The 12,027-nt window shown below is 34.3% G+C and overlaps 1 protein-coding gene across 2 annotated transcripts in view; it reads right to left on the minus strand.

Annotated features, from left to right (window-relative positions):
- Window positions 1-1,448: 1,448 nt before the first annotated feature.
- Window positions 1,449-12,027, minus strand: part of LOC148597568 (protogenin-like) — a 40,230-nt gene continuing 29,651 nt past the window's right edge. Inside the window, exons 16-21 of one of the 2 annotated variants that reach the window (XM_088562857.1) lie at window positions 11,783-11,950; window positions 9,689-9,814; window positions 8,868-8,979; window positions 6,654-6,828; window positions 4,679-4,825; window positions 1,449-3,882 (exon numbers count right to left, since the gene is read on the minus strand). In XM_088562857.1, the coding sequence (XP_088418983.1) occupies window positions 3,352-3,882; window positions 4,679-4,825; window positions 6,654-6,828; window positions 8,868-8,979; window positions 9,689-9,814; window positions 11,783-11,950 (1,259 nt within the window). In that variant the 3' untranslated portion in view covers window positions 1,449-3,351. Of the gene's footprint in view, window positions 3,883-4,678; window positions 4,826-6,653; window positions 6,829-8,867; window positions 8,980-9,679; window positions 9,815-11,782; window positions 11,951-12,027 lie in introns of both variants that reach the window. The other variant, XM_088562856.1, reaches the window with a different exon arrangement.

Consider the following 12,027-nt stretch of genomic DNA (forward strand, 5'->3'; position numbering starts at 1 on the left):
ACAAACATTCTGTTGCTACCTACAGAGTTATTGGCCTTAGAACAGAACAACAGTACTGCCACCTTTAATAGTCTGGCAAGATATCCACTAGAGATCCCTGAGACAATTAATGGTCATCTCACAGCAGTGATTTCTTCAGTACACCTTAAAGGATTATCTCCGTGGTGGGCGCATCTTAAACTAAAGAATTAAAAAGCCAGATCCCCTGAACCAGAGCCACATTTCTCCATACAAGTTTAGAATTGAGGTTAATGGAAATTTTTGGAGCCTGACACTTACTCAGTATGGCAACAGAATATGAGTAGAATCCAAAAAGCAGGGAGGAAAAAAGATTTTCCTTTATATGTGCTCACAAAGCAGAGTAAAAGTCTTCATTTAGACTAAGCAGAAAAAAAGATGCCTTTGATATGTGCCCACAAAGAAGAGAAAATCCCTGTAACTGTAGCCCATAGTAGTAATCCTGCCTTTCTTTGTGATCAGTGGTAGTAATCCTGCCTTTCTTTGTGATCAGTGGTAGCACCTAATGGAATTACAATGGATGATTTTTGGAAAAAACAATTTGATTAGAGAGGTAGATATCATAATGAGGTATATATATATAATCAGGGCAAAAGGTTGAACGTTGTATACCAGCTTTTAATGCCACAGGGTTAATTTAGATATCAAAGGTCATATACTTACAATGCCACAGAGACCAATGAAACAGTTTAGAACAGATATAGGTAAACAAACTTCCTGTTTTCATTAATTATATTCCTTTCTTGGTCTAGCCAAAAAATTACAAAGTAAAAGTAGTTCCTATATGAACTCCTGGATGTCAACTTTAATTTTTTCTCCTTCCTAAAAAAATACTTCAGTCGATAGTATTTAATGTTCTCATAGAGGTAAAAAGTCAATAAAAATAAGATGTGCAGGTTGAATGATAACGTGTCAATAAAGCACCTGCATATACTGGTTACATGAGGAAGGCCATTGTAGGAGAATGATGTACCTGCATACAGTAGTTACAGCTGCCTTTGATAACAATATGAACGATCCCTTCATTAAAAAACAACATTCAATGTATGGCTCCAACTAAAAGTCAGGCACAGATCCTAGTCAAAAATTATTTCAAGCCAATCAAGATAATCAAACTAAAAGTCATGTGGAGTGTTAAGGAAGTAGACCAAGGGTAAGGGACACAACTCTTAAAAATCAATGTAACGTTTGTATGCATCATTTTACATCCATCCTATGCAAGCATCTAATTACCTTGGATTGATTTTATTTTGCTTCAAACAAAAGCTTGAGAGACTGGTGAAATTGAATATGACACAAACATATCACTGATTTCATGAGTTATGTCCTTTACCCTAGGTCTACCTCCTTAAGTGATTCATACACAGATCCTTCTTAAAAACTATTTATGCCCACCTATTGAAATTTTTATTTTAAAATAATCAAGCCAGTTTTTTTTTTTTTTTTTTTTTTTGCCAGATTCCTTCAGCAAAAAATAAGGTTAACAAGATCAAGAATCAGGGTAGAGAAAATTTCCTGACAAAGCAATGCTTAGGTAATTAGTAAAATATATTTACACTCATATAGAGCAATCCTTTAGAAACAGCAGATATATATATAAAGCTACTTATTTGAGGATTACATGTATGAATCACCATACAATCAATGTTATTCTAAAAATGCCCAATGCTGCCAACCAAATATTGGCAAAAAGTACAGAAGCGTTAACTATGGTAGAAATTTAACATTCGTTTAAAAGGTGAAGTTGAGTCAGAGCTGCTAACATACTGAGACAGGCTTCCTGAAGTCTTCCAAAGCATTGCAAGGACTTGGTGCATTACTTTTAGATACAACCATACTTATAATTTTTTTTCACCAATATAGAAAAGATAAAAAAAATCCAAAATATTTATAAATTGTCTCCCCTTTAAAATTACACACCTTTTTATTGAGATTTTACACATACATGTTTCTTCTAAATCTCAATACATACACGGTATACGATCAGTTATATGTTTTCACTGACACAGGCTCTAATATCCTGACATATATAAAGGGAAAATAATCTGTCAAAGGGAGATAATTTATAAACTAAGAAAAACAGTTTTTCAAGGCAGATCTCTGTAACAGATAATGAAGGTATACATGTGTACATGTTTATCGAAAGCTCATTCCTGACATCTCTTCAGTTTAACATAAAAATTCTTACACATCCCCATTCTGTAACAGATAATGAAGGTATACATGTGTACATGTTTATCGAAAGCTTATCCCTGACATCTCTTCAGTTTAACATAAAAATTCTTATAAATCCCCATTCTATGTCAGAAACCTTCCACAAAACAAGAAATATTTATCAAAAAAAAAAGTATCTGACTAAGCAAAGAAAGTCTAACAAATAGATAAAAAAACAAAGTTCTTAATGAACATACAGATATAAAAGTGTTAAAAATGTGATCTCCTGAAGGGTTGTTTAATTAAAACATATGAGGTATGGGGAAAGGCAAAACTCTTGACAAATTGAATGAAATATACAGACTTTTATGGGAGGGGGGGTGGTGGTGGTCCATCCCCCTTGTACCTTATATGTTTAAACAGAACATCCTTTACATAAAACAGTATTAATTACAGATTTCTACGTCATATTGACTGCATATAACATGTAAGACCAGTGGGGGGAAGGCAAAAATTTGTATGTTCTACCAAAGTCACCGGTTCAATAATATCTCTGTTCCAGGCTCTGGTGCATTACCCTGCATTCCATAGGCTATGTTCTTCATGCTACTTTCACTTTCTACTTTCATTTTGTATATTGGGTCACAAACACTTCTGACGAATAATAATGTGAAATGATGATATAAAATAGTTATGTGACACCTGAGGTATTTCACTGTTTGTGGTCACATGATCCAAGTCATGTGACCTTGAGGTATATAAAATGAATAAATGATTATCCATTACCAAGCAGTCTCTATCTGCAGGATAAATTAAGTCTTTTGAGGTATATAATCAATACCCATCCAGGGAACAAAAATGATATAGAGCTCATGTAAAAACAAAGATAATACCCGCATCCTTCCGAAATATCATAAAACTCTCCTTGCCAACTCCACCTGAAAACCAAAAATAAAAATTTGTTCAAAAATTTCATTGCTCATCAAATGTCCTACAATTATACATCGTACAGAACATGCAAACAATCCATCAGTCTATTGACACTGCTCAACCAAAAACTTGTATCCTTAGGTTTTGATAAAAATGTCCTAGACTTAAATTGTTTGCACAGACCTGTACTTAATTAAATATCGGAGAAAAAAGTTAAGTCAATAAAAAGAAAACAAAATCATGTGAAATTCATGCATTAACAGCTTGGTGTGAGTTGACTTCCTGAGGAGTATGGTTGGCATAGCAACTGGTTTTCCCTGGGTATGAGGAAATCATGTCCTCTTTCGCCCTGATTCTCTTTGAGGAAAGATCCTCATGAGCCCTGATTCCTTCCTGGGAATTGACATGTCCATTTAATGAGGTAACAATGTGTCCGTTCCGTAAAGATGGAATTGAATTTTGTGAGGTAAGAAGTTGAAGTTGTATGCTGCCATTGTTAACGTGACAGCGGGGTGTTGTGTCCCCCGTGCAGTGGCTGTGCCCCTTAGAAGGGGAGGAGGTAGACAGTTGGGTAGAGCTCCTGAGAGAAGATACCGGGATATTTTCCTGTGAGGAGTCGTCTCCCTTTGATGAACCCGTATGAGCACTTTGTACTGTATTTTGAGGTAGGACCTGATCTTCCAGGCTTTTATCCTCTAATGATGTGTCCCGATTCCCTTCTTCTGAAGTGTGGCTGCCTTCACTTGATGCCATCATGTAAGCAATCAGGCCTCGAGTTTCCTAGAAAAGAAAAATACAATAATAAACTTCTCATATAGAATGATTCAATTTCTCTCTTTACTCACTTTTTATGCTACTTTATAAAAATCCATATTTTTTTTCACATGATTTATGAAAATAACCGATAAAATCTTGAATCTTTTGATTTTTACCAAATAGTTTCATACTTCCAATTTGTAGTCAAAATACTTAAAAGCTAAGGAGAACCTATATATTTTACCTACACTTGCACCAAATTTTACTGTTTTAACATAAAAGGGCATTATTTGCTTATTTTTTCAAAATTGTCCAAAATTTATAACAAACAATTCAGAAAAGCTCTAATGGATATATACCTGTCACCTCCCACCTCGTAATTGATGTGACATGAGCTGGTTACATACCTCAGGATGTGCCGTCTCCTCCCACCTTGTAAATGATGTGACATGAGATGGCTACTTACCTCTTGATGTGCTGTCTCCTCCCACCTTGTAAATGATGTGACATGAGCTGGCTACTTACCTTAGGATGTGCCGTCTCCTCCCACCTCGTAAATGATGTGAAATGAGCAGGTTACATACCTCAGGATATGCTATCTCCTCTCGACCTGTAATTGATGCGACATGAGCCGATTACATACCTCAGGATTTGCTATCATCTCCCAACTCGTAAATGATGTGACAAGAGCTGGCTACATGGCTCAGGATGTGCTGTCTCCTTCCAGCTCGTAAGTGATGTGACATGAGCTGGCTACTTACCTCAGGATGAGCTATCTCCTCTTGACCTGTAAATGATGTGACATTAGCTGGTTACTTACCTCAGGATGTGCTATCTCCCCTCGACTTGTAAATGATGTGACATGACCATTTGGCACTTGTCCATTCCTTACACCATTTTTGAAGGGGACATAACCATTGATTTTGGACCCATTAGGAGTCACAATCAGGTTGCCACTCCCACAACCCTGAAATAAAAATTGTCAAGTGTTATATAAAAATCAAACAAATATATAAGAAAGGATGGCACATAATGGTTTCAAGTTGTAACTTAATTTGCTAGTTGAAAATTTTATATAAACAGATTAGAGTAATATCGAACAAAAATATGACACACCATTAGTAACTTTTATAACCAATTAAATTTGCAGCACTTTCAAATAAGTTATCTCCCTTAGCAACATTGAGCTCTAGTTTTTTCTTTGTAAAAATTACTTCAAAAAGAAGAAAGGTCCAAAAATAGCATTTAATAAAACATGTCAATCAAAGCAAAAATTCACAATAATTAAAGTGATTTTTCCCTCTATAATGGACAACCATATGAACACCAGTCTTTCCATTTTGAAATTCTGACAAAAGCATATAAATATCATGTCTTTTATTTAATTGTTTTTACTTTGTTAGTCAAAAATATGTGCTGTTTATTTGTTTTTCATGGTGGTCCTAAACATACAATTAACATTTTTCTACCATGTGTATTCAGAATATATGAAAAACATAAAATGATGCAATTTTCCCTAGGCCTGTGTATGTATTCTTTGCAGTGTAGATATTTCCATTTACTCTAGAAAACAAATTAACAGACAAAGCAATATGTATCTTCTGAAGTCAAAAACTTTGATTAATGAATCAGAAAACAATGACATTCAGCCAATCATTGAAATATCAAATGATGCAGCCCCTTGTTGTAGGGTAATTAACCCTCAAAATTAGCTATAATGGAGAACTAAAAACGTGTCAAAGGAGTTAGCCAAGGTGAAAACAAATCACCTTTTCTCTTCTCTATCTTTCTGAATGATCTGGAAAACTTGTTCAGTCAGCTTGATAGAGAACCACTTGCCAAGGTTCAATCTAAGCTAGAGACTGAGTTACATTTATTTCATAAGATTTTTGTTACTCCCTACGCTGACAATACTGTTATCCTATCAGAAACAAAGGAAGGTATGTGGAAAGCACTAGATATTTTACAGTTATATTGTGAACTAAGGCAACCAAGTAAATGTAAAGGTAATGATATTTGTAAACAAAAGGCAGGTGATGTTTTTGATTTTAAACTGAATGGAGAAACTCCGGAAATTGTTGATAAATATATCTATCTGGGTGTAGTTTCTTTTGTTGATACTAGAAATAGATTAACAGAACAGGCTCAAAAGTCATTATTAAGTATTTATAAACTTTTCAGAAAGTCATACAAATTGATTTGCAACTAAAAATTTCAGATGCGATGATTGAACCAATTTTATCATATGCTTCAGAGCTATGGTGGGTAGTCCAAACCACTAATTCAGTTCCCAATGAAAAGGATATTACTATTGATGTGTTTAGTTGCAATGTCACATTTAAGTGGATAAATTTGATTCAATCAATATTCTTTGATCTTGGTATGTCCTTCATTTTTGATAACCAAATAGGTTTGTGTGATATGAATAACATAAGACAAGTTTCGTGTGATCAATTTGTGCAAAAATGGCTGAGCTACTTATTGACCAATTTTATACTTCTTCCACAAACTTTGGGATTGAAAACTACCTTGGTCTTAGTGATTGGGATTTAAATTAAAAGAATGGGTCCTTTTTCACAAAATTCAGCACTTCTAAGGACCATTTTTAACCTTTTGGTAGAAAATTTTTATTCTAATAGGATATTTTCAGCTAGAATGCGATAAAAAGTGCATTACTGCCTCTAATCCCACTTACTATGGTCTGTATTTAAAAGTACTAGACAAATAAGTAAATTTTTGAGAAAAAAATCCTTCAATATTTCATTCAATCCCAGGTGTAAGTAATAAGAATATACTTTTGAGTCACAGTTTTGATTCTCTGGCTGAATTGATGTAAACATCTCCATCTGATGATGGTCCAACAGGCTCTGTTCTGCTGATTGTAATACATGACCGTTACCATGGTTAGGGATGTGTCCGTTACCATGGAGACGTGTTGTTTGTGTTTGGGGATAACTGTTGTTAAAACATCTGAAATATCAAATATTTGTATTACTTTATCTTTACTCAATAGTTCAAATTAGTAGCAGGGCGATGTCAAGTATCTTCAATTTATAACTGGGGACCTTTGAAATATCATTTACCTGGGTCATGAACCTTCAGCCCAATTTATTGAAGACTTTTTGGGTTTCCTCATGTGGACCATAAATTAAAAATCCAGGACTTTCCACTCTTGAAACTTTATTTGAATCCCTGCTTTACTAATCAGACTTGATTTTACGAGGTCAACAAAGTGGAAATTGGCAAAATCTGAATATACAGTAAAAAAAAAAAGAAAAGAATCACAACGGTACAATCTGGATTTGAAAAAGCGGAATTCCACTTAATCAGGACTGATGTGGAAAATGTGTTCAGTCTTAAATAACCTATAACAGTTTCCACTAAGTTTCCCAATTTGTCAACAACAACAAAAATGGCAAATAAATATTCCCAAATAATACTTGGTAGTCAAAAGGTATGATATTCAAAATTACACCATTTAATTATTATGACTTGGTTTTTTTTTACATTCTCTTTAAAATCAATAATTCTATTAAGTACAAATTAAAAGTTTTGTTAGGTTATTAATAGGATAATTAATTGGAAAGAGTGAATAACCAAAATATGATAATGAAGAACACCTCGATTTATTGAGTGTGCAAAACTTGTTTCAAGCAGGAGTTAAATTAATGCTTTCATTTAAAATTACCAAATTTATTTCACAAAATGAATTATCGAAAATCTTTACACTGGGAACATTCGGTAAAAAACTGCTACCTATATAACAATCCTAATTTCCTTATTTAGATAATATATTCTGAATAAAAAAGGATGAGGTAGTTCTGAAAAAAAAAAAAACCAAAAAAAAAACACAGCAATAACACTGTTAATTACAGTACATGTAGAAAAGTCAAGCCATAACACTGGTAATCACAGTACATGTAGAAAATGTCCAGCCATAACACTGGTAATCACAGTACATGTAGAAAATGTCCAGCCATAACACTGGTAATCATAGTACATGTGGAAAATGTCCAACCTTAACACTGGTAATCATAGCACAATGTGGAAAATGTCCAGCCGTAACACTGGTAATCATAGTACATGTGGAAAATGTCCAGCCATAACACTGGTAATCATAGTACATGTAGAAAATGTCCAGCCATAACACTGGTAATCACAGTACATATAGAAAATGTCCAGCCATAACACTGGTAATCACAGTACATGTAGAAAATGTCCAGCCATAACACTGGTAATAATAGTACATGTAGAAAATGTCCAGCCATAACACTGGTAATCATAGTACATGTGGAAAATGTCCAACCTTAACACTGGTAATCATAGCACAATGTGGAAAATGTCCAGCCGTAACACTGGTAATCATAGTACATGTGGAAAATGTCCAGCCATAACACTGGTAATCATAGTACATGTAGAAAATGTCCAGCCATAACACTGGTAATCACAGTACATGTAGAAAATGTCCAGCCATAACACTGGTAATCACAGTACATGTAGAAAATGTCCAGCCATAACACTGGTAATAATAGTACATGTAGAAAATGTCCAGCCATAACACTGGTAATCATAGTACATGTGGAAAATGTCCAGCCTTAACACTGGTAATCATAGCACAATGTGGAAAATGTCCAACCGTAACACTGGTAATCATAGTACATGTGGAAAATGTCCAGCCATAACACTGGTAATCATAGTACATGTAGAAAATGTCCAGCCATAACACTGGTAATCACAGTACATGTAGAAAATGTCCAGCCATAACACTGGTAATCACAGTACATGTAGAAAATGTCCAGCCATAACACTGGTAATCATAGTACATGTGGAAAATGTCCAGCCATAACACTGGTAATCATAGTACATGTGGAAAATGCCCTATCTAATGGAAGAGGTCATTTAGTTTGAGGTACTTGTAGGAAGACAATAGGACATACAGATGATAATACAGATGTGTCTAATGATGAGAGACAAAAATTAGTGTAATTACCTCCCTTGTTGATACTAACCTATTTCTACAGAGGATGATCAACACACAGATGATAATACAGACAAGTCCAATCAGGCAGCCAATAATTATTCCAGTCTTCTGGTCTGGGAAACCACCTCCTGGGGCTTTGACTGAAATTTAAATATTTTTTGTGTTCTGAAACAGGTTTAACAGAATAAAAGTTCTTTACTTGTATAGACCAGAATATGAGTTTGTTTTCCACAGCTTTAATAAAAACAGTCATATAATAATTAAAAAAGATAATGTAGGACAGAAATGATAGAGCTGTGAGTTTTGAGAACTACATACAAAATAATGGCAGTGTTGAAGTTGGACAGTGAGATGTACTGACAAGACTTTCAAAACCGATGCCATTCTGTTTATTCACAACATCACTGTTGATGTTATGTAACACTGTTATTATCATTTACATGTAGTATCATGGCAGTAGTCTGAGAGAAACAATGGAAAATTGATCGAGTTGAGGATAAAAAAGACTTAACTTACTAGTGAAAGTACCATTGTTCATGGATAACCAATTTTTGTGGTTTTCGTGAGTAGACCAAACCCCGAAATTTGGTTCCCAACAATTAGTAGATTCCCACTGATGTATATACTGAAAACTTCAATTCCATGGACACAAGAATCCATGAACTTAAGTTTCTTCCCTGATGCCTAAAATTGGTATCCACTAATTAAAGTACTTTCACAGTAAATAAGTTGTGTCTAAAAAAATGTGTTACGTACATGTTTAGGTTAGCCCATAATTCTTGACGTAGTTCCCCCCCCCACATAACTACATCAGCTTCCCATTACCAAAGCTTGACTTACTGTAGATACCTGTTTCTCTGTCAGGAACAGTAATCGTGATACTTTCATTCCCTTGTCCCGCCCCAGTACATGCAGCCATCTTTAGATAGTAGTACCTTCCTTCGTAGTACTGTAGCCTCCATGAAGTGATTGTGCCTGAAATATAAACATGTTAAACTTCCAGCGAAAGACCAATTAAACTTCATGGAGAGACCAGTTAAATTTCCAGGGAGAGACCAATTGTGTAATTCTTTGATTAAAATTAACCACAAAAAGATTAAGGTACAACACGGCTACAATACAAGGTAAAATTAACCACAAAAAGATTAATGTACAACACAGCTCCAACACAAGGTAAAATTAACCACAAAAAGATTTAAGTACAACACAGCTCCAACACAAGGTAAAATTAACCACAAAAAGATTAAGGTACAACACAGCTCCAACACAAGGTAAAATTAACCACAAAAAGATTAAAGTAGAACACGGCTCCAACACATGGTAAAATTAACCACAAAAAGATTAAGGTACAACACAGCTCCAATACAAGGTAACATTAACCACAAAAAAATTAAGGTACAACACCTCCAAAACAAGTTAACATTAACCACAAAAAAATTAAAGTACAACACCTCCAATACAAGGTAAAATTAACCACAAAATGATTAAGGTACAACACCGCTCCAATACAAGGTAAAATTAACCACAAAAAGATAAAGGTACAACACGTCTCCAATACAAGGTAAAATTAACCACAAAAAGATTAAGGTACAACACGGCTCCAATACAAGGTAAAATTAACCACAAAAAAGATTAAGGTACAACACGTAAGGCTCCAATACAAGGTAAAAATTAACCACAAAAAGATTAAGGTACAACACCTAAGGCACCAATACAAGGGAGAGGTAAAATAGTCAATGACCCTGAATTACAAAAGTGAACTCAAAACCAAGCACTTGACCGCCGTTATTCGGCTGATTGTTGACCTTCAAAGCTAACCTAACCATCCAATGAAAAATTCCAAAAATGGCTATTTGAGCAAATTGACAGCTCTATATATGAAGTAGATGCAAGAAAATTGGATACTGAACAACTTTTGATAGAATTGTTGCCTGGATCAAGGCCATTCATTAGTATGTTTTAGATACATGGGGCAAACAAACAGACAAAAGAGTGTTACTGAAATATATACATGTTCTGAATTTGCAAAATTTCTAATGAGTAATCAATTATCTATTTTCTTGTATCAACTCACAACTTTATAATTGGGATTAGAATAGTAGAATAGTTGGATAAAAAAATCATGATTAAGACAGGTCTCATAACTAACTACTGTGGGTCCGTGGCTGCCATCAATCTATTAAAAAAACATATACAAAATACACAGAGAACTCCCTTTTGAGTAACCACTATGTAAACAAAGACAAGTAAATAGTCATATGATAAAATCATTCATCAAAAGAAACGTATAAACAAGATTTCTTTAAGAAGACATAACTTAGAAAAGAGTAAACAAAATTTGTAAGGGCAGACATTACTTGGAAAAGTGTAAACAAGATTTGTAAGGGCAGACATTGCTTGGAAAAGTGTAAACAAGATTTGTAAGGGCAGACATTGCTTGGAAAAGTGTAAACAAGACTTCAAAAATAAACATACAGTAACAAAAACATAGAAGTAAAATCTGAATTGAAAAAAAGCTGTTTTTCATACCTACCCTAAACATTTTATGGCCATTTTGGCTCGAGCACTGTTAAGGTCTAGATTTTTTCCCCATTAGCTGAATTTAGAATGCTTATGAAAAATTACCTTACCTACCTACCCAAATTTTTGTCTTGCTGGTAGCAGAAAACAAGAGTGTTATTTTTTTGGCCTTACATTTACCAAGTCAGGAACCTTAACTCATGGTTAATTAGTTTGTACCATTCTATTTTTCCCAATTATGAGTTCAGTTAACTTTATTACTACTTTTATTTCCATTATAACATTAGTTCCAGTTGAACCACAAATTTATGTTCCATTTTTAGTTTCTACCCAATAGTTTGCCTAGGCAATGATGATTGAGAAATAGAATTAGTGAAAGCCTATTTGTAACACTAAACAGAAAACAAGCATAGTAAGTCTTACCATTTATTTTTATAATTTTCCATTCCCCTCGGGGCTCTGCCTCAGACCATAACTGGTAGAGTATGATATATGTGGTTATCTGTCCATTAGGTAGAGCTGGTGGCTTCCATGTCACAATGATATTTCCATTCTTCATTAGAGCAGACATGTTGACTGGAGGTGATGGAACTGCAACACAACATAGAGGTAAAAAGCTATGCTTGATACTGTACTATTAATTATATGTAGTTATTTGGGTTGGTGTG

Source organism: Perna viridis, chromosome 15, assembly GCF_037379345.1.
Source record: "Perna viridis isolate PV_CMFRI_1.1 ecotype Kerala chromosome 15, ASM3737934v1, whole genome shotgun sequence".
Lineage (NCBI taxonomy): Eukaryota > Metazoa > Mollusca > Bivalvia > Mytilida > Mytilidae > Perna > Perna viridis.